General features: G+C 37.0%; 1 protein-coding gene across 5 annotated transcripts in view; it reads right to left on the reverse strand.

Annotated features, from left to right (window-relative positions):
- pld1a (phospholipase D1a) overlaps positions 1–18544 on the reverse strand; it is a 49097-nt gene that overhangs the window by 14090 nt on the left and 16463 nt on the right. For 2 of the 5 annotated variants that reach the window (XM_015361282.2, XM_015361281.2), the window contains exons 2-16: positions 13026–13199; positions 12269–12438; positions 11881–12023; positions 11251–11359; positions 10984–11049; positions 10548–10606; positions 10053–10145; positions 9574–9726; positions 8916–9065; positions 8001–8084; positions 6551–6632; positions 4739–4849; positions 4302–4493; positions 2361–2583; positions 1073–1174 (exon numbers count right to left, since the gene is read on the reverse strand). In XM_015361282.2, coding sequence (XP_015216768.2) covers positions 1073–1174; positions 2361–2583; positions 4302–4493; positions 4739–4849; positions 6551–6632; positions 8001–8084; positions 8916–9065; positions 9574–9726; positions 10053–10145; positions 10548–10606; positions 10984–11049; positions 11251–11359; positions 11881–12023; positions 12269–12438; positions 13026–13167 — 1879 coding nt within the window. In that variant the 5' untranslated portion in view covers positions 13168–13199. The remainder of the gene's footprint in view (positions 1–1072; positions 1175–2360; positions 2584–4301; positions 4494–4738; positions 4850–6550; positions 6633–8000; positions 8085–8915; positions 9066–9573; positions 9727–10052; positions 10146–10547; positions 10607–10983; positions 11050–11250; positions 11360–11880; positions 12024–12268; positions 12439–13025; positions 13200–18544) is intronic. The other 3 variants (XM_015361283.2, XM_015361285.2, XM_015361284.2) reach the window with 3 other exon arrangements.

Raw genomic sequence — 18544 nt, forward strand, 5'->3', positions numbered from 1 at the left:
GTTTGTACACCCTTTCAGCATTGTTTTCAACACTTGCAAGAGAAAAATATATATACAACGTAATGTGTGTATTTTCAGGAAAAACTCACAGAACTGAAGGAAAACCAAACTAAGCAAAAGAAAAAACACTCCGATTTTCAGTACTGTCCAAAGATAAGTTATGGATTATTGGCCTTTTACTGGTCTCAGTTTATGAGAGCTGTATGAAGACAGAAGAGATACTGTATTTTATCTAGTTTTCCCAGTGTGGATTAACAGCTGCACTACTGTTATCCAAACAACTGATAATATTACAATGGAAGTATTACTACTGTATGAATAACAGTCTATGTGATCTGGAAGCCTACACATTTTCTCATAATATTCTTCATTTAATCTTTCCAGCTGAAACTGGGGACTGGGATACATTAAGGGGAGTTTTTTTAATTGTTAAAGGCCCTTTCTTGACATTGTGGAGAAGTGCAAATCCTGAAACAAGGTGTTTGTTTTGGAGCTACAGGCAGACAGACTGGTATTTCAATTTGATGTTAATCAAGAAGACTGTCCAGTATTTTCAAATGGTACCCTCTCTGTGGTTAGCGAGATCTCACCTAGGCCTAGATAATAAATAACAAAGTACACAATTATTTTTTTGGAGAATCTTTTGTTTAGTTTTTAGCCCATGATTTTATTTTTTAGCACCAATTTGTTTCAGTTCTGAAAAGTTATGTAACAGATGTAATAAGGTGAATAAACAGGAAAAGAGCATTGGAAAAATGTCTACAACTCTGTATGTGTGGTATGTATGCACCACTATATTCCACATTCAGGTTATCTCAATGACTTTTACTTCTATGGGATATGCGGAGCATAGCTATGACATAGTTTGGGAAACTTACAGTACATTTCTGTTTACTATTAGACTTTAAAATGAAAGTGTATGCATGAAAATACAAAAAAAAACTAAGTCTTCTTAGTCTCTCACTGTAATTGTGCTGAGATAACTGCTGAAAGTCACAAGCCAAAGCTCACAAGAGAAATGAGAGTTCATGAAGCTTGGTGACTTTCTCCTCCAGCACACAAGCACACTTACCATCCTTAGACAATCCCTGTTCCGGTGCACTGTGGGTTAGCTTCAACTGGGCCTTTTTACCTGGGATTAAATTCTCCTGACTGCTAGTAGTCTGAGACCAACCTGCAGAGAGTTGCTGCATTTTAAAGCTGTTTGGTGGAGTGAGTCCAACAAGACGGGGAATTGGTAATCTTGGTGAAGCCCAGCCTTTCTTTTTTACTTTAATTCTTAAGAGTGTCTCTGAACACTCCAGAGGAATCAAGCCAAACTTTACCCACTCCAAAGAAGGAATTATTAAAACATTCCAGTACATCATAATGACATCCAGTTTATCTATATGATTTGTTTTCTGGGATTCTAAATGAACAGTTATTTTTTCCAAAATATGGGCATTACCAGAGATCTGTTGCAGATTAATATATGTTTGCAACTTTTTATTGTCTTCTGTTCTAAATCATTCTATATTGGTTTGTTGTAATTTCTCTCTATATTTGTACTTATGGTCATTAACATTGTGGGAAACTGCAAAATTCTCAGGGTTTGTATTTATATTATTTTCGTTACATAAACAAGGTCTCAGATAAGAGCTGAAATTCCAAAAATGTAAGCAGTGAATGCATTCGTTGCCAAAATACTTCCTACAAATTGGATGTACACAGCAAAGATGCAATTGTTTCTGAATGATATTCTATACAAATTCTTGAAAACACAAAAACAAATTGAGCTGATTGAGCAGTAATGCACAAGAACAACTAAACACCATAATTAGACATTCCTATTAGGACATATTTATCGGCTACCAGTTTTTGTACTTGCATTTAGTATTGTATGACAGACAATGTAAAGTAAATACATCTTATTATTGTGTACAGTGTTTAGTATCGTATGTTAAAGAAATGGATATTGATGGAAGCCGATCTTTTCATATCTGGATCTGTACAAACAATAACAGATCCATTTTATATTGGCTTCTTGCATTTAGTTGCCCTGATTAAAAGGATATTTGGATAGAAATATTACACTCTAAAAGGTGTACTTTTACTTTGGGTTTATGAATTTTTGTACAGCTTTCTTGAAGAGAAATACACCTTTACCACCCCATAACTGCCACCAGGAGTCAGGCTTCAGAAGAGATATTACAGAGAAGGGATTAGTACTGAAAAATGCTAGTTAGATGGGAACCATCACATGTAACAATTGCCACCTTTACACACTTTGTTCTATTACCTTTCAGCACATGCTTAAGCAAGCAAATCCTCAGTTCTTTACCGGCGTTTGACACGTAGCACCAAAAACACCTGGAACTTACTTTCCTCTGTGCTGTCGATGCTGTTGACACTGTCGGTATGACGCAGGGTGTGCTTTTGAAGGTGTTTGTAGAGACTGAAGCGCACATGCTTCCGTGTGCGACTAACCCCCCTCAGCCTCGGCACATCTGTTGTGTCGGCCGATGCTACATTCTTGCCATTACTGTGTGCTGCACTGCCACCAGGGAGTCCCGCACTGGTTGAAGAAGCCTTCACACTGGGCTGCTGGAAGAAAAGTGTACGCCAATTACCGCTGGAAAGTAAGAGCTTGAGTGCAAAACAGCTTATGGTCTAATCTGCAGTGTTGCCCTATTTTATCTGTTCTCTGCATTTAAATATTTTATTGACTGCTTTTATTCATTTTTTAAAAAAAAAGCACTGTACATTATAAAAGGTGTTGTAATGAACAACACACAAATAACCTCAAGGTGAAACTAAGCTGTCCGAAGGTCTGAGAGTCTGAAGGTGAACCCACATGCAGGGCAAGAGCGCGTGGTGTGCTAGCAGTCTAGGGACACAAGCAGAGCATGGTGCAGGCACATGATACAGGGTTGTCATCCACAACTAGCAAGTGTCAAAGCTGAGAAACACTGTAGCGCAGCACCAATTCAATCCAAGCCGAGGTGCAGAAACAAGCTGTGTCCATAACAAGGTTTAGGCAGAGCACTGGGGAAATCCAAAACTTAAGGTTGGGAAGAAGCGGGGTAGAGAAGCCAAGAGAAATCCAAGCAAGGAATGTTAAGCGACTGTAGATGGTTGTGATTCAGAGCAAAACGTTAAGAGAACAAACTCTATACCAGAGCCATGAGTATTCGGAGAACAATCTTGCATGTTAAACATCTTGCACCACCTGAGGCGCGCATGGTTGTAAATTGCCTATAGGTAATGCAGATTTCCTGTCAGAATGCATTTCAATGGCAGCTGGCACTGGCGGACAGGTGAGTCGGTGTGGCCGGCTGCCACGGCTGAGCTAACTCACTCAACAGAGTTTCACCAGAAGCGAGCCTGACAAACATTTCCTGTTTCACAGAATCACATTATATGCTAGAAATTAAAATATTTTCTGGGTTGTACAGTGACAGTATTCAGTAATCAGGAAAGGAGGGAAAAGTAGAGAACCTGTGGTAGTACATCTAATTTTCTAGCAACCAATTCAGACAGGACTTAAACAGAGATTTAGTTCTTTTTCATTCTCTGACACTGTTGCGGTTCTGACACTGTATCTCTAGGACAATGTCCACTTGCTCACTGGTCCCCAGAAGTACACCACAGCGGTGCACCGAAAGTAAACTGCAGAAACTTCCCTCAGGAAGGAGTGGTGTCCATCACTTGCTCATGGTAACGTTTTGGTGATGACTGAATGGAGGTGTCTCCAGGCCTGAGAGGTGGGAAGCTGCTTCCTGATGTTCATGCAGGGCAGTGTCTGGTTGAGAGCTCAAGAAATCCCACTTTTCTGTGGCCTTCATGGTGATCCTAGCTATGAATACTTTCCTAAACTGAAAGTGTATTTATATGAAGGAAAACTAAGGCTAAATATGATGTTTTTTCCAAATTTAGTACCAGTAATTTACGATGCAAAGCTAAACACCGTTCTAAGAAAGTATCTTATGTTTTCCAAGTACCGACAATCAGTACTTAACATCCATCATCCACTTCTTGCCTGTATCAGTTGATCAGTGTCTTATTTTTATGGAAATGTATAATACCTAAAGATGTGCTGCTGCTTTAAGTAAGCCTCCTGCCTTTAATTCATCAGAGACATGGTATACATGCAAATGTTAATACAGTAGGATCTAGGAGCTGATTACCTGCAAGCAGCCTCCCACGAGCTCAGACATGCACAAAGAAAAGATCACAAGCTCAATTTAGTTATCAACGTGACCAAAAGTGTGTATATGCAAAGTCCAGGCGAAAAGGTATTTGAAAATAAACGGTTCTCTTACATGTTCATCGGAAACCGCTGTTGTCCTCATAACACTCCCCACATCAGTCAGCCTGTGCTCTCTGTCATCCCATCTCCCATAGGCCAAATCAATTCCACCTACAAAGGCTACCGATTGGTCAATGACAACGACCTTCTCGTGATGTGCCCAGAGATACACAGTGGAGGAGACGTGATCTGGGTGTCTCATCACCTTCATGTGGAAAAACACAGCAGGGATTTTTTTTTAAAGACTGGACCCTGTTAATAGCTGTTTCATCACTGGAACATGACGAAACAACATAACAGAACAGCTAAAACAGGAAATGCATTTAAAAAGTACAAGGAGAAGATATCTGCATCACCACTAAATTTTATAAATACTTAGAGCTTCTCGTCTCCCCTATTAAGAAGATTCAGATTCCATCCCAGGAGCATCTGAATGAGTCCACAATGTACCTTAATGTTAGGGTGAAGATGCAGTAATGTTCTCTTGCTGTACTCGCTGTTGATTCCCAAAGCAAGTTCAACTTCTTTGTACAACATCACAAAAATCCGCACACCTTGTTGCTAGAAATGAGAAAAGAGCATGCTGTCGGTAGAGGGCTCATGATTTCAATCGAGCACTGTGACTGAAAACAAGAATCAACGGTGAACTGACTGAAAGCCTGATAATTTATAATTATCAGGTATATACTATAATTAGTTACTGAATATTTCTTTAACAAATGGGAAAAAAGTATTTTCATTAATGCTGAATCTAGACTGCATTCCATCACAAGACCATTTTTCGAACATTTTTTGGTGTACAGCTTTTTGTTACACAGTTCTGTCTCTGAAGCATATCCTGTTCCTGCTGTCTATTGTGCAATAACAAGAGCTCCTCAATTTGTTCACCATTTCTTTCTTTTCAACACTATAGCTCAGACATCAATGAACCTATATAAACAAACAATATATTTGATAACTACACAACAGGTGATACTGTTTGATGAATCTGAAATGAAAATTAGATGAATATGAAATTAGATGAAAATGTAGTTCTATTTTTTTCCCGTCACATAGTTTATTAAATACAATACTCATATTGTGAACTGACAGTAGATGAAATTCCAGACCACATTTTTTGTGTTATGTCCTTGTATGGGTCATAGAGCTCTTTGCAATTCTCTGCCTCAATAATAACAGAGTCATTGTCCTGACTGATTGTCTTAAACTATACTTTTCTTAAGGCAAACTGAATTCCAAGAGATGGTTCGATACCTCAGGTTTACTTGGCCCATGATCAGGGTTTTGAGTGTCAGAACAGGGAAACTAATGGCACTGGGCTCAAAGGCACCCCTGCAAAGCATTCTGTGACTTGTTTTAGGGGTAGTAGACCATTGAGGATTGTATAATGAAACAATGAAATATCTGTATTGCATTATGTAGCTATTTTTGTATTTTTATGCTCCTAATGCATACACAGAAGCAGAGAAAATACAGCTGTGTATAAAAACATAACAGGATGGACAGCTTTGTGTTTTGCTTCTCTGGTGATGTGCTGTTCATTCTGCGAGTGTAGATTGCAGCATTGACTACAACAGAAGCAACTGATGTATATCAGAAACACATAAAAATGATTCAAAAACAGTAGTGTAGATTATCCTTAATCCAGTTTAGGAAATACACATTATAAGCATGTATCTTACCTTACTGATTTGAAATACCATAAACCTCTGAGTTCAAGGTGTAGTCCTGAATTTACTCGAAATCTTCTATTTTCTTAAAACATTTTGCAAATAGTAAATTCATAGCAGGCAATGTTACCAGACAACCGGTCGAGCCCAAAACAAACATAACATGTTGTTTTATTTAATGTTAGGTTTGTATCGTGAGGCTCTACCAAGTCAAACAACTCAAAAACCTGTGCATTCTGCTAGATACAGATTTCCTTCTGCTTCTGGATCTCTAAAGCCTACATGAATCTTTACCTGAATGCTTTCCCATCCCTCTGAAATATATAATTTAGTTAATGGTATTTCATTAAAGGCTGTTCCATTGAAATATCCTGCTGGATGAAGCTATTATATTCTTCTGTACATGTTGCCCAATTCTGACTAATTATTGGGATGAGTACCTACAATATAGTGCTTATTCACAAATCTGGAAAATAAAGAAGACAGCACACTGCAGTTTGTAAAGTTGATGGCAACTGAAATTAAAATGGCAAATACCAATAACCTCCTAAATTCTATGGGAACTATGGGTTTAGGATGCAGTGCTACTCACAGCTTTCCTCTTCAGTATATAGTCCAGTCTCCAGCGATTCCCCTCAACAACAGGCCTCTTGAGAAAGATTTCTGGGCTCAACCTGTCAAACACACCAAAGACATCAAATACTGATGTGATGTTTTTGAAGGCTATTCCCTGTTTGATGCAATTTTTCACAAGCTAACTACAGATGGGTAACTATATTGGTTTTTTTAAACGATTCCTAAAATACTGGAGATTTGTGACCAGAAAGGAAACATTAAAATTAAACTTGCTAGACTGTAGTGTATATCAATGAAAACAGCTGTGACTTTAACATAGTTTCGTTGTTAATAATGAAAGACCACAGAAAGTAAAGTGTCCTGTGGAAAGGCTTATTATTCAAATTACTGTTTGGCTCCTGTAACACTGTCGGTTTGTAGCTAAAAATACACCCTTCCACAACAAGTGATTTAGTGTATGTACTAGGAGTTACTTCCTGAATTCATATTTTTCAAAACAGAACTTCGGACAAAATATGAAAATAGTTTTGCCACATGTTAGACTTCTCAAACAATCCAATGTCAGAGAATTCTCAGAGCACATTGAAAGAAAAGAGATACACAGGTTCCTCATATGCTCACCGTTGAAGACTACTGCATAATGCCCTATTAAGATAACTCTGTAAATGAAATAATTAATTACCTAGTTTAATTGTTTCACTCTTATCTCTGTGCAGTGAAACCATTGTTAAACTTTTATCAATGTAACAAGAGAAAACAAATGTAATAGTATCTGAATACTTTAACATTCTCCTGAAAGTGATACAGTATTTCAGTTCATGGTATTTCATTAAAGGTTATTCCACTACAATTTCCTTCAGGATGAGGCTCTGCTATTCCTCTGTAAGCCATTTCCTGGCTACAGTGCCAAAACAGAGAGCTTGTCTTTTCAGTAGGGTTTGTAGTTGATTGGTTTTAAAGCCAGGAGGAATTCCAGTAAATAATAGACACTTGTCTTCATGCTTCTAGTTTAGCAAAATCACAAACAACAAGCTTCAGTGTTTTGGAAAAGTCTAATGAATCCTGTAGGATCCTAGGATTCCACATACAGTAAAAATGTACTGTAACTGTAATGTGGTCGACAAGAAGAAGCCAAGAAAATTTGTAGAAAATTGTAGCACTCAACCTTGACCATAAACTACATGTTTTAGAAAAACAAAAATGAAACAAAAATGTGATCAAATTCTTTTTTTTTCTACGTTGTTTAAATGTATAGACTGTGAAGGACTTTTTGCAAGAAAATGAACTTTAGATAGGGCTTTTAATTATTGTCACTGTTTCCTGTATTATAGTTACAGACCTTGAATATAGAAGTATAGAACTAAGTTCATATCCTTTCTACTTTTCTGTCTTTTGCCATTGTTTTCACTTTTTAACTTGTTAAAGATTACAATAAATATTGTTAACAGTTTTATGATAGAACATACCACCAGTCTGTGATGAAAATTTCTTCTTTAGCTTCCTCCAGAGCATCGGCCAAATCATGCATGTATGTTTTTCCATTAACATACCTGGAAAGCACATAAAAACACTTCCTCATAAAAATCCGAAGTGAAAGTAGAACACCATAAAAGGCTTCGCTTGCTACCACACCATAGAGTGCGTTTTACAAAGCCATTAAAACCTTTAAAGAAAAAAAGTTTTAGAAAGAAACCTGCGGCACATAAACGTATTGATACAAAGACATCCATCCACCCATTTTCCAGTAAGGTTATCTGGGGAATTGGAGCCTGTACTCTGTTGGCAGGCAATGAAAGCAAGCTACGATACAGCCTTGAATGGATGCCAATCCAGCGCAGGGCACACACAGACACAAACACACACACACATTCACAGCAGGGCCAGTCTTTCCAAAAGTCAATAAAACTACCTGTATGTCTTTGAACATCCAGCACCCGAGGAAACCCAAACAAATGTGGAGGGAACATACAAACTCCACACTCTAGGCAGCACCCCAGGTCCAAAATTGAACCCAAGGCCCCAGGGCTGAAAGCTATCTATTTCTAAATGATTTTCTTTACCTTATCCTAACTGCATTGATCTCAGTATTGTAGCATAGCTACCCCACTCAGGGTGGAACAATGAGGAAAGAGCTCCACACCCGCTCTTCATGAAATGACCAATTTAGCACCGACCACCTACTTAGTTGATGGAGTATCTGGAAACAAAACCGAGAACATGCAAACTCCACAAAGACAGGTCCCCACCTAGAATCAGACCCGGACCCAAAAAGCCAGGAAGGAATAGTGTTAACCACTGCACCATCATGTTGCCCTGTTGTTTTTACATTAGTATCTATCTGATTTAAAATCTTATAAGGTATGAAATAAACAATGGGATACCATTTAACAAGTGTGTTCTCCTCTTCTCTTGCAAAGGATCCGAATCTGTGATCCCGAAGGAAGGGCTTTCCGTGTTTGTGCACGAAGTCATCAATAGCTTGACCCCACCATCGGGCGTGGCGAAAGCTGACACACTTCAGCACCAGCGTCCTGCAGACATGAGGACAACTGAAGCACCTCTTCAAATGCATTCACAAATGCTTAAATTCTTTTTTTAAACCGATATCACAAACGTTATTTAAGGATTCTTTTTTCATCCTGACTCTACACAAAACATTAGTGGCAACAGGCTAGCATTCCCACATTTCCTGTGCTTTATCATATTAAGCCAAGAAACCCATGCATCTTTTTTTGGTTGCAAAAGCAAAAGCCTGAAATTTCTGCTTGCATAATTAAGGAGAGTCAAAGTGCAGGGTTGTGTAACAATATTCAAATATTCTTCAGTTCCCATAAAAGCTCCCTTCTTCTTACCAAGGAAATAATAATTACTATAACTTATCATTTGAAATTACTACAGAATAATGTAGTATATCATAGAAACCCAGATGTTTTTTCCACGTATACAAACTTAGAAATATAAAACATATTTTTTGCAATACGCTGATATCTGCATGTTATAGGTTCACTTGAAAGGAAGATATTTTAACCTTCCAGTTACCTGGAAAGACTGTCAATTCGAACTCCATATTTTGTGTCTGTTTCCTTTGAGTCCATTTTAATGTTGAACTCCTTGTCAATCAGAAGAACAAACGAAATGGCTCCTGTGTCTAGTTGCATGTACATCAGGAAAGAGTCTTTAACAACCAGCCACCTGCAATTGGAGTTGGTTCAAAAGACAGTGTCAATATTTACTTTTCCTAATCCCTTAATTAAAATGGAAGACACTGACAAAGTGTACAGTTAATTAAATCTACAGCTTTAACATAAAATAGGGATTGTGTGTTTTTACTCTAACCAGAATATATTGGATTTAGAAAGGCATTTCAAACTGTATAAATTCTCACAGGTTTATGTGGCATCTGCCAAGAAGAAGCATTCCTTTTAAAACCTACACAGGTCTAGGAAGACTTAAGACATTGAACTGGTCGAACCTCTTCTCACTCGCTAAACAGGCACTAGAAACTAAAGCACACTGACCTTTTAGACCAGCGATAGCAGACTTGACTGTGGCCACAGCAGTTCAAGCCTGGTATACGATGACCACCAGATCGCTTCTGAACCATGCCTTCTCTAAGAGAAATGTAAAAAGGATTACAGAAAAATGAGCAGCATGTGGGGAAACACTTTCAGCATCTCTAAGGTGCCTGGTGGATTCAGCTTCCAGAACTATCTAATCCCGAAATGAATCAATCAATGGAAATGGATTCTTCCTGTCAAAATGTTAATTAAGGCCTTTTGTTCCTGTTCAGAGCACAACCGCATACAACATAACAGCAATAGTAGACAATTTCTAAATGTGGCACAGATTAAAAAGCCAACAAAACCACATGAACTCCTTTTAAGATGACAGAGATTTCAGACTTGATGTGATTTTTTGTTAAGTTTTCAACTCCGATTTTTTTACTTTCACAATGTAGCCAGAAAAATTTAAATATAACATTGGATGTAAGAACAGCAGTAAGTATAGCTTACAAGCCTTTGGGTCCCAAATCATGGATGAAGGACATCTGACTCACATCAATAAACTCCATCTGTAGGAAATAAACACTTCTTTGTAAAGAGACAGTAAAATTTGATTTATGTTATTGATCAGATTTTGTTACTACAGAAAAGCTTCAGAATTGCAGAAGATTTAATGCTGTAAAATAACTATTTGTGAGCAGGGAGACTGATTCTGGCAATAAAGACTGCTAGGAAGAATATAAGGATTATTGTAAAAAGAACGGATTGTTTTATCACTGGAATGTAAAGTGCCAAATACTGCATTAAATACTGTGTTATTATTAGAGTCGCCATTCAGAATTCTTTATCTCCTCATAGAAAGCCCATGACACAATTAAAATGTTAAGTCTTTCATTCATAAAATTGATAAATACTGTGTGCTAGTGAACTACAGGAAGAAACTTACTGTGGCGTGGTAGTTTCTATACGTTGACATTCGTAACAAGTTGTTCAAGTAGTCTTCTAGTTGTTTCTAAAAAATAGTGACAAAATTTCACTATATTACCATTGTTTAAACGAACAGATTTATTAAAAAGTTCCAGCATGTTAATATAATAATAATCTCTTGTACTTTTGCTTCTATTCCAGAAGAAATATACTGCATATCTGTGGAGTCCTAAACCCCAAGACACATGCGAGATTTATGTACATACTGTACAGCAGTTACACTCACCTTTCTGCTAGAATATTGTTCTTCTCTGACCAGGTTATCTCCCCCACGTGGAAGAGAGGGCATCTCTCGGACTTCATTCTTCTTGACAGTCTGTCTTCTAACTGTGTGTCTGGGAAGGAAAGGAAAACAATTTCACGTCATGCGACTAGAGCGTTGCTACCTAAAGTCCTCCTCAGCTACACATACAGCAATGTATGATATTGTGAGTTATTGCATTATTTAGCCCGTAAAGGACATAAGTGAAATATAAAAGAAGAGCTAACATTTAAATACCCAAAGAGGAGCAAAGGATTGAGATGAATGCAAAATCACAGGTAAAAGTTTATTTAAGGAGTTTAAAATTTTATAAAGAAGAGACACAACATTTCAGCTGTGGTTGCCTTCTTCAGGTATGTGAAGGCTGAAGAAGGCTCCACAACTGAAACGTTGTGTCTCTTTTCTTTTCCTTTCAGCATGGAATAAACCTTTACCTGTTCCTTTGAAGCCTATGCATGCTGACGCAGCTCCCTACTTGAAATTCTTAAACTCTAAATTAGTAGAGCCTTTCAGCCTACAAATAATGATCTAGCAATTTCTTCTAGTTGAAGTCTGAACATACTGTAAGTGGTTTTCATCATCTATGAAACTTACCTTCTAGAAGGTAATGGGATCCTCATAAGGGTCTTGTATCGAAGGAGTTCTCGGTGAAGCTCTAGAAAGTGCTTCTCTTTTCTTTTTACATGCCAGGTAAAATTTCCATGTTTCAATTCAATTTTGAAGACAGCAGGAAGTACCTAAAAATAAATAACATTAAATACAATTACGGTGTATACAGCACACCAGTAAAATAATGTTTGGATGTTTTTTTCCTGGTTAAATTTTCACAACATCATCAAACTTTTAAAGTGCTATATTTAACTTTAATAGAATGTGCTGCATCTCCAAACATTGTCTGGTTTTCTCTTCTTGACCCCAGTAGCAAAGGTCACGTGAAAACCTTTCAGAAAAGGAATTCAAGCAAAACTGCTACAGTACCAACCTTTGAAACACTCCTCTGATTTGTTCTGTTAAAGCGATCTTGTGCTGATGTGAAACGTTCCACTTCCAGAATTTTGGCTGTAATGGGAACACCTGTGAGGAACACCTTGGCTTCTGTTTCCTTAAAACCTCTGGTTTTGTAAACTGCAGAAAATGGGATCCGAGAGACTTCTGAAGTGGGACATACAGAACAAAGCCTTACTGAAGTGAACATAACCAACAGAAAGACCATGCCTACCCAGCTTTGGTTCCACAGCTTAATCAGAAATTCAACTGCCTACGTGTAATGAATTGGTTAACTATGCACATATTTGGTACTTCCTGTACAAGAACTTCAGAGTTCACAAAACACACCTAAAACACACCCGAAATACTGTTCCAACAGCTGTGACCTGTATTTTGAGAAGAACTTTGTAACATGCAATGAAGGAAGCCTGTCACTGTGTACTACACAATGAAGAAACTATCAAAATAATGAATTACAATCACAAATAAAAAAAAACAACTAAAATAATAAATCATAGTGAAAGGATAACTATTTATATATGTCTAAACTGGTGTCTACATTACAGGTGAGTTCTAAAACATTCTGGGAGTGTAAGTTCAGTGACAATGGTTTATCATGCTTTTTTAAAAGTCTTATACTGGACTGATACTTGTCAATACAGTAAAAGTGAGTCACATATCTTCTACGATTGTACCTGTTGCCAAAAAAAAGTTTTCTGGGGGCTCTTACAGCTGGCTCTAAATTACCTCACCTGGATGATCTGAACCACTCCCATCAAAGTCCACCTCTTCTCCTAAATCCAGGTCTCTGGTGTCCAGGCTCTCCATGATTTCGGACATGTCGGAGGCCACCAGATGTAGCACACTTTCAGAGGCTTTATGTGATTGCAACATGCTTAGCACTCAACCTGCAGAGCAGGGACCACCTAGAGAGAAAACAACCGGCATGTGAACTTGTTTAAGGCACGCACAGCACTTGGTCTGTGCTGTTCAATTGACTTAATTCAATTAAATGTTTGTTCTACCACATCCAAAGCACTGGTTTTGTCCTCTGACACTACAATGAGAAAAAAAAACTGTGTTACAGGTAACGGGCTTGTCTGGCTCCGCTGCAGTGATGAAATCCCCTAGGAAACAGACTAGTGTCAATTTCCCCAGCTGTGGGAGAACAGGTTCTATGGCATGACTGAATACTTGGCTGTCATGAGGGAGGTGTTTGTGAATTAAGGGTTGGGATGCATCCTGGTAGAATTGGATTTAATTCTTATTTAAATCCTGTTAAGGACAGAGCAGTACTCACTCCATATGCGGTATTAAGGGTTATTTCAGTAGCTATCTTTTTATTATGCTTGACAGACAACATTTAAATGTAGTGTACACTATTATTTTAATTACACTAATATTTTAATTGATCAAAAACTGGAAGCATCAGACTTGTGAATTGAGAAATGCAGTACAAAGGGAGTGCTTGATTAATCTATTTTCTAAAAGCATTATCCAATTTAGGGTCACGGGGGTGTTTGATTAATATAAGCAAAAAAACACTATTTCTTCTACCAGTCATGATTTTCTGTACCCTGCACAAACAGATTTTCAAAGAATTTTATTTGTGCCCTTCAGAATGTTTGCGGAACTGTAGTATAATCATTTGTAGTAAATAAGAAATGGTACCCATTCTAACTGAAGAGTTTCAGAATTTATTTTGGCTGCTTATACCACATGCCAAGAGATTATAGTGCATAATGATAGATTCTAAACCCACACTTTAAAAGCATCTTTGTTTCAGCATCATTAGCAGTCTGCACACACCCAGAATGACTAATTATTCTGTCTAACTGCTGTCTGTGTCCATGGGATACCATGATTTCACAGAAAGATTTTACTGAAAAGGGTCCATTTTGTGCTATTCAATCCTGTGTCACATACTTCAGACATATATTTTTTTTCAGTTTAGAATTCAGAGCACAGGGGTGCTGAAAAAGAATGCATAGAATTATAGGATCAAGCAAAGTTGTCTTTGTAGATTATTCCTATGATTGTAATTTGGTATCCCCGTAAACAAAAAAGTACCTTCATATACAGAGACACCTATGAAACTAATGAAACTAACTCTTTTTTATAGGAGGCAAGGCATGTAAAAAATAACAGATCACTGCAATCCTATTGCTAATAACAATTCTCATAGTTCTTTTTACTAAGGGAAAGATGCTTTGTGCTTAGTCTGTAGAAATGCATCAAGTGTGGTACAGTAGTTCAACAGAATGTTTTTACACTTTATTGCCTGTAAATCAAATAACAATATACATTGCAGAAATGTTTATTTTAAAAGTGAAGCAGTGGCAACAAGACATAAACAAGACCAAGCATTGTTGATTTCACATATAGTAGCTGATGACACTCACTCCTTTAAGTAATGGTGTGAGCCTCTGGACCAAACTGAGAATGTAAATGAGATTTTGTCTTCAGTGACTTGTTAAATAAAGGATTATTATATGTTGTGAGTTTTCAAAATTTCACTCCTCAATTTTTTCCTGTTGGCAGGCATCGATTGCAAATCTTGTTTTATTTGTGTTAACTATTTTTGGAGTTTAAGGAAGAAGGCTCAAGAAGTCTTAAAGCTCTATGCTGTAACAAAAAAGCAATGTCTAGTTTCATTAGAAACAGACAAAGCATAAAGAGTGAAGCACAGACCAAATCTTTTGAAAGATTTAGGACTGTCAATTAGCAGGTTACATCACAGATTCCTTGTCAGGTTTACCATACTTTACATCACTGTGCATTATCTCCCACCTGTACTTCCCTCTTCTTTTACTATGGTAAATCACAGTGAACATCCAGAAATACATCTGTGGTAACAGTAGTTTTCGTTACTATGCTTGTGTCAGCATAAAGTGGTGGCCAGGGATGTGGGCTCATCAGAGGGATGTTTTGGGTTCAAGTTTCGGTTGAATGGGGACATCCTGTTTTTTTTTCAAGACAACAGAAACTGGGATGAACTCCAACGCCAGTACATCAGGAAGTTAATGAAGGGCCAAAAAAATGTATTTTTCCTGTCCTTGAGAAGTAACATCACAGTGCCTAATTTTAGCACATCTGGGCTAAAACTAGAGTCTAGTGCAGTTCCCAAACTACATGGAGTTAGTCTGTTAGCTCAGGACCGCCATTTTAAAATAGAAATGACAGAACTAATGAATGCTGTGTATCTGCTTATCCAAAAATTCCTACCTTTATGCTGTGTCTGAGCAGTAATGAACTCATTATGCAGCATTAACAGGACAGCTATGGGTGGCAAAATAAAGGAGGCCATGTGTCAAACCAATATCAATTACATAACAGTAAGTAATAATTTCCATAACACAAAATACAGGAAGACGCCCATTCTGAATCCCACATGAGCTCTTCTAATTGTAAACACAAAATTATATTCTCCTTACTTCAGTATTTTACAAAAACAGAAACAAAGTTTAAATAATGATATTGTGGAACTGAAAACAAAACAATACAGCTTCACATTTTCCCATAATTTCTAAAACATTTCAAAATATAATGTTTAGAGTACCAAATGTAAACCAAAGTATGAGAGACTCTGCTACAGATACAACTGAGTGATTCTGTTGTGCTATGACATGACCATGAGAAACAACTTTAATACAAGCAGCTATTCTTACTACAGGAAGTGGTGACAGGAGAGGGTCCTTTCAACAGCAACTATTCAGATTAGAACAACAAAGTATATGTTTCCAAACCACTTATATACTTCCCTAAAAAAAGAGGAAAAGCACATTTGCAGTTTATATAGAATTGTACAATCTGTTCATCACACAGAATGCTTTCTATTTATTTACCTTCATTCTGTTGCCATTGATAGCAATATTAGATAGATTTTGCGTCAAAGCAATGGACCACAGGCATATCACAGGGCCTTCCCTTATCCTGGGACTTTACATTCTTATACAGGTATGTAATATATATTCTGAGGGATTCTGTCTTCTCCTTGTTTTTAAGCAAAGAAGCACACAACTTAAGAATCCTAAGCAAAGCCTTAACCACTAGTGGAAAACAAAATATTGCCTTCATCACAATGAGAATCAGTTTACATTGTATGGGCGACAGGGCCTTCTCCTGCTATGCCCCCAAGCTCTGGAACTCTTTGCCCAAGGATATTAGAGAGTCACCTTCTCTAAACTCCTTCAAATCCAGACTCAAAACCTTCTTCTTCAGAAAAGCCTTTACTTAACTGGTTCCATTCTTCACCCCTCTGCTCTTCTTAATACCACCTTCCACGGTCTCCTCTATTGTTATTGTTGTATTGTTGTAATTGTAATTGTGTCTTATCTTGTGAATTCTTCTTATTTATTGTTGTAGTCTTCTTATTTATTGTTATTGTCATCCTGTAAAGCGCTTTGAGAAGCCACCTTTAAAGGCGCTATATAAAATAACGTTTATTATTATTATTATTATTATTATTATTATTATTACATTGCACATTTCAATTTGTTTAAAGTATAGTCTATTAGTACCAATTACAGAGCTGCTTGTTCATACTGTTTGAATGCTCTCATAATCAAAATTAATGCCCCACAATCTATACAATATGAGTCCAACCTATCTCATTTTTTCATTTTAAGTTAGAAGCATAGACGCAAATCCCACACAAATTGTTACTCCTTGTGACTTGGATGAGATTTTTGAATTACTGAGAGAAGGGCTCTATAAAAGCCAAGTTATTCAAACTACTCTATTGGACAGTATTACTTTTCATCCAGCCATGACTCATACATAATTAAAAGTAACCAATGCTATAATGCTAGTATGCCAGTAAGTTAACTATTTCTCTTCCTACTTTATCTTTTGTAAAACAATTTTAATGGCCTTCTTTGGGATATGTTCTATATATATATCTGGTTCCTTTTCTTTTACTAATATGCAGCATTTAAATTAATGTTTTAATGGATGTTTGCCATCCAGGTGAATAACTGACATCTTCTAATCTTCCACTGCATCATGCTGGTGCCTTCCCAAGACTCACCTATTCATGCCCCTGACTTAGTCCCACACATACTGTACATGGTAATGCTAACTGATTGTACTTTTTATTACTCTTTTGATGTGTATTATTGTATATTATTATCTTATTGCACTGTACTGGATTTTAAAGTGCAATATTGTACTACAGCCCTTATTATAGTGTCTGTATTTTTCTAACCCTGGCAGCCTGGATAAAGGCACCAGCTAAGTACGTAATAATGCATCGTATTAAGAGGCAAATAGCATGCAAAAATCTACAGTTGGTTTTGTGCTGAACCGTGTGACCATAGTGCCTATAAAATCAATACTGAAAGATCGAACTAGAGAGGCTGTAATCAGAACAAAAAAAAAACATCTTTAAAAATGAAGGCAGAGCTGTAGGCTGCAACTAAAGAACAACAAAATTTCTGATAATTTAATGAGCAAATACGACTGTGATAATAAAAGTAGTCTTTAATAAAGCCATTTGCCAAAAGCACAAACACTTTGGGAAATGTGTGAATTTCTTATATGTATACTATATGTACTTGCTTGCTTCATTACCCTTTCAAGAGCTGCAGGAAATGAAGAGTAAACAATAACATAAGAAGTTCTTAAAAAGTATAATTTGATACCATGTTTATGATAAAATCATAACTACAGTATAATTTCAGTAAAATTCATACCACTTTATATTAAAGGGTAAAAGAGCTTCAGCTCATTACTTTTGGGGGATTTCCATTTGGAGTTTGGTTTCTCAGGAGTTTGCAAAATGACTGTTTGGACAAAGGTACAATTTCATTGTATTCCTGGTACTGTTCCACTGGTAAAAGCAGAATCCATCTGGCTCACAACCTTTGACTTTACAGTCAAATTGCCTTGAACACGAGTCATGCTTTACTGTACACCTTAGCCTTTTTTTCTGAATAAGTTAGATTTTGGTCTGAATTACAAGTCTGAATTGATACAGTATACTGTAGTTCAGGCTGATCAGACCACATTAAGACAGAGTGGTCTTAACTACAGTATGTCTATTTGTCTATCAGATAATATGAGTACAGTAACATAAGACCATGAGTATGTTACAAACAAGAATAGTTCATTTAGTTTCTAGTATCTAGCTGGTCTGGGAAATTCATCTAGATGTTTTGTGAGCAGTGACGGTACAGACAATATATTCCAACCTCTCACAACTCCTTCTGTAAAGAATTGCCTCTGATTCACAGATTTAAATGCTCTTCTCTTAAGTTTCCCTTTTTGGTTA

The sequence above is a fragment of the Lepisosteus oculatus genome, chromosome 13 (genome assembly GCF_040954835.1).
Source record: "Lepisosteus oculatus isolate fLepOcu1 chromosome 13, fLepOcu1.hap2, whole genome shotgun sequence".
NCBI classification, from domain to species: Eukaryota; Metazoa; Chordata; class Actinopteri; order Semionotiformes; family Lepisosteidae; genus Lepisosteus; species Lepisosteus oculatus.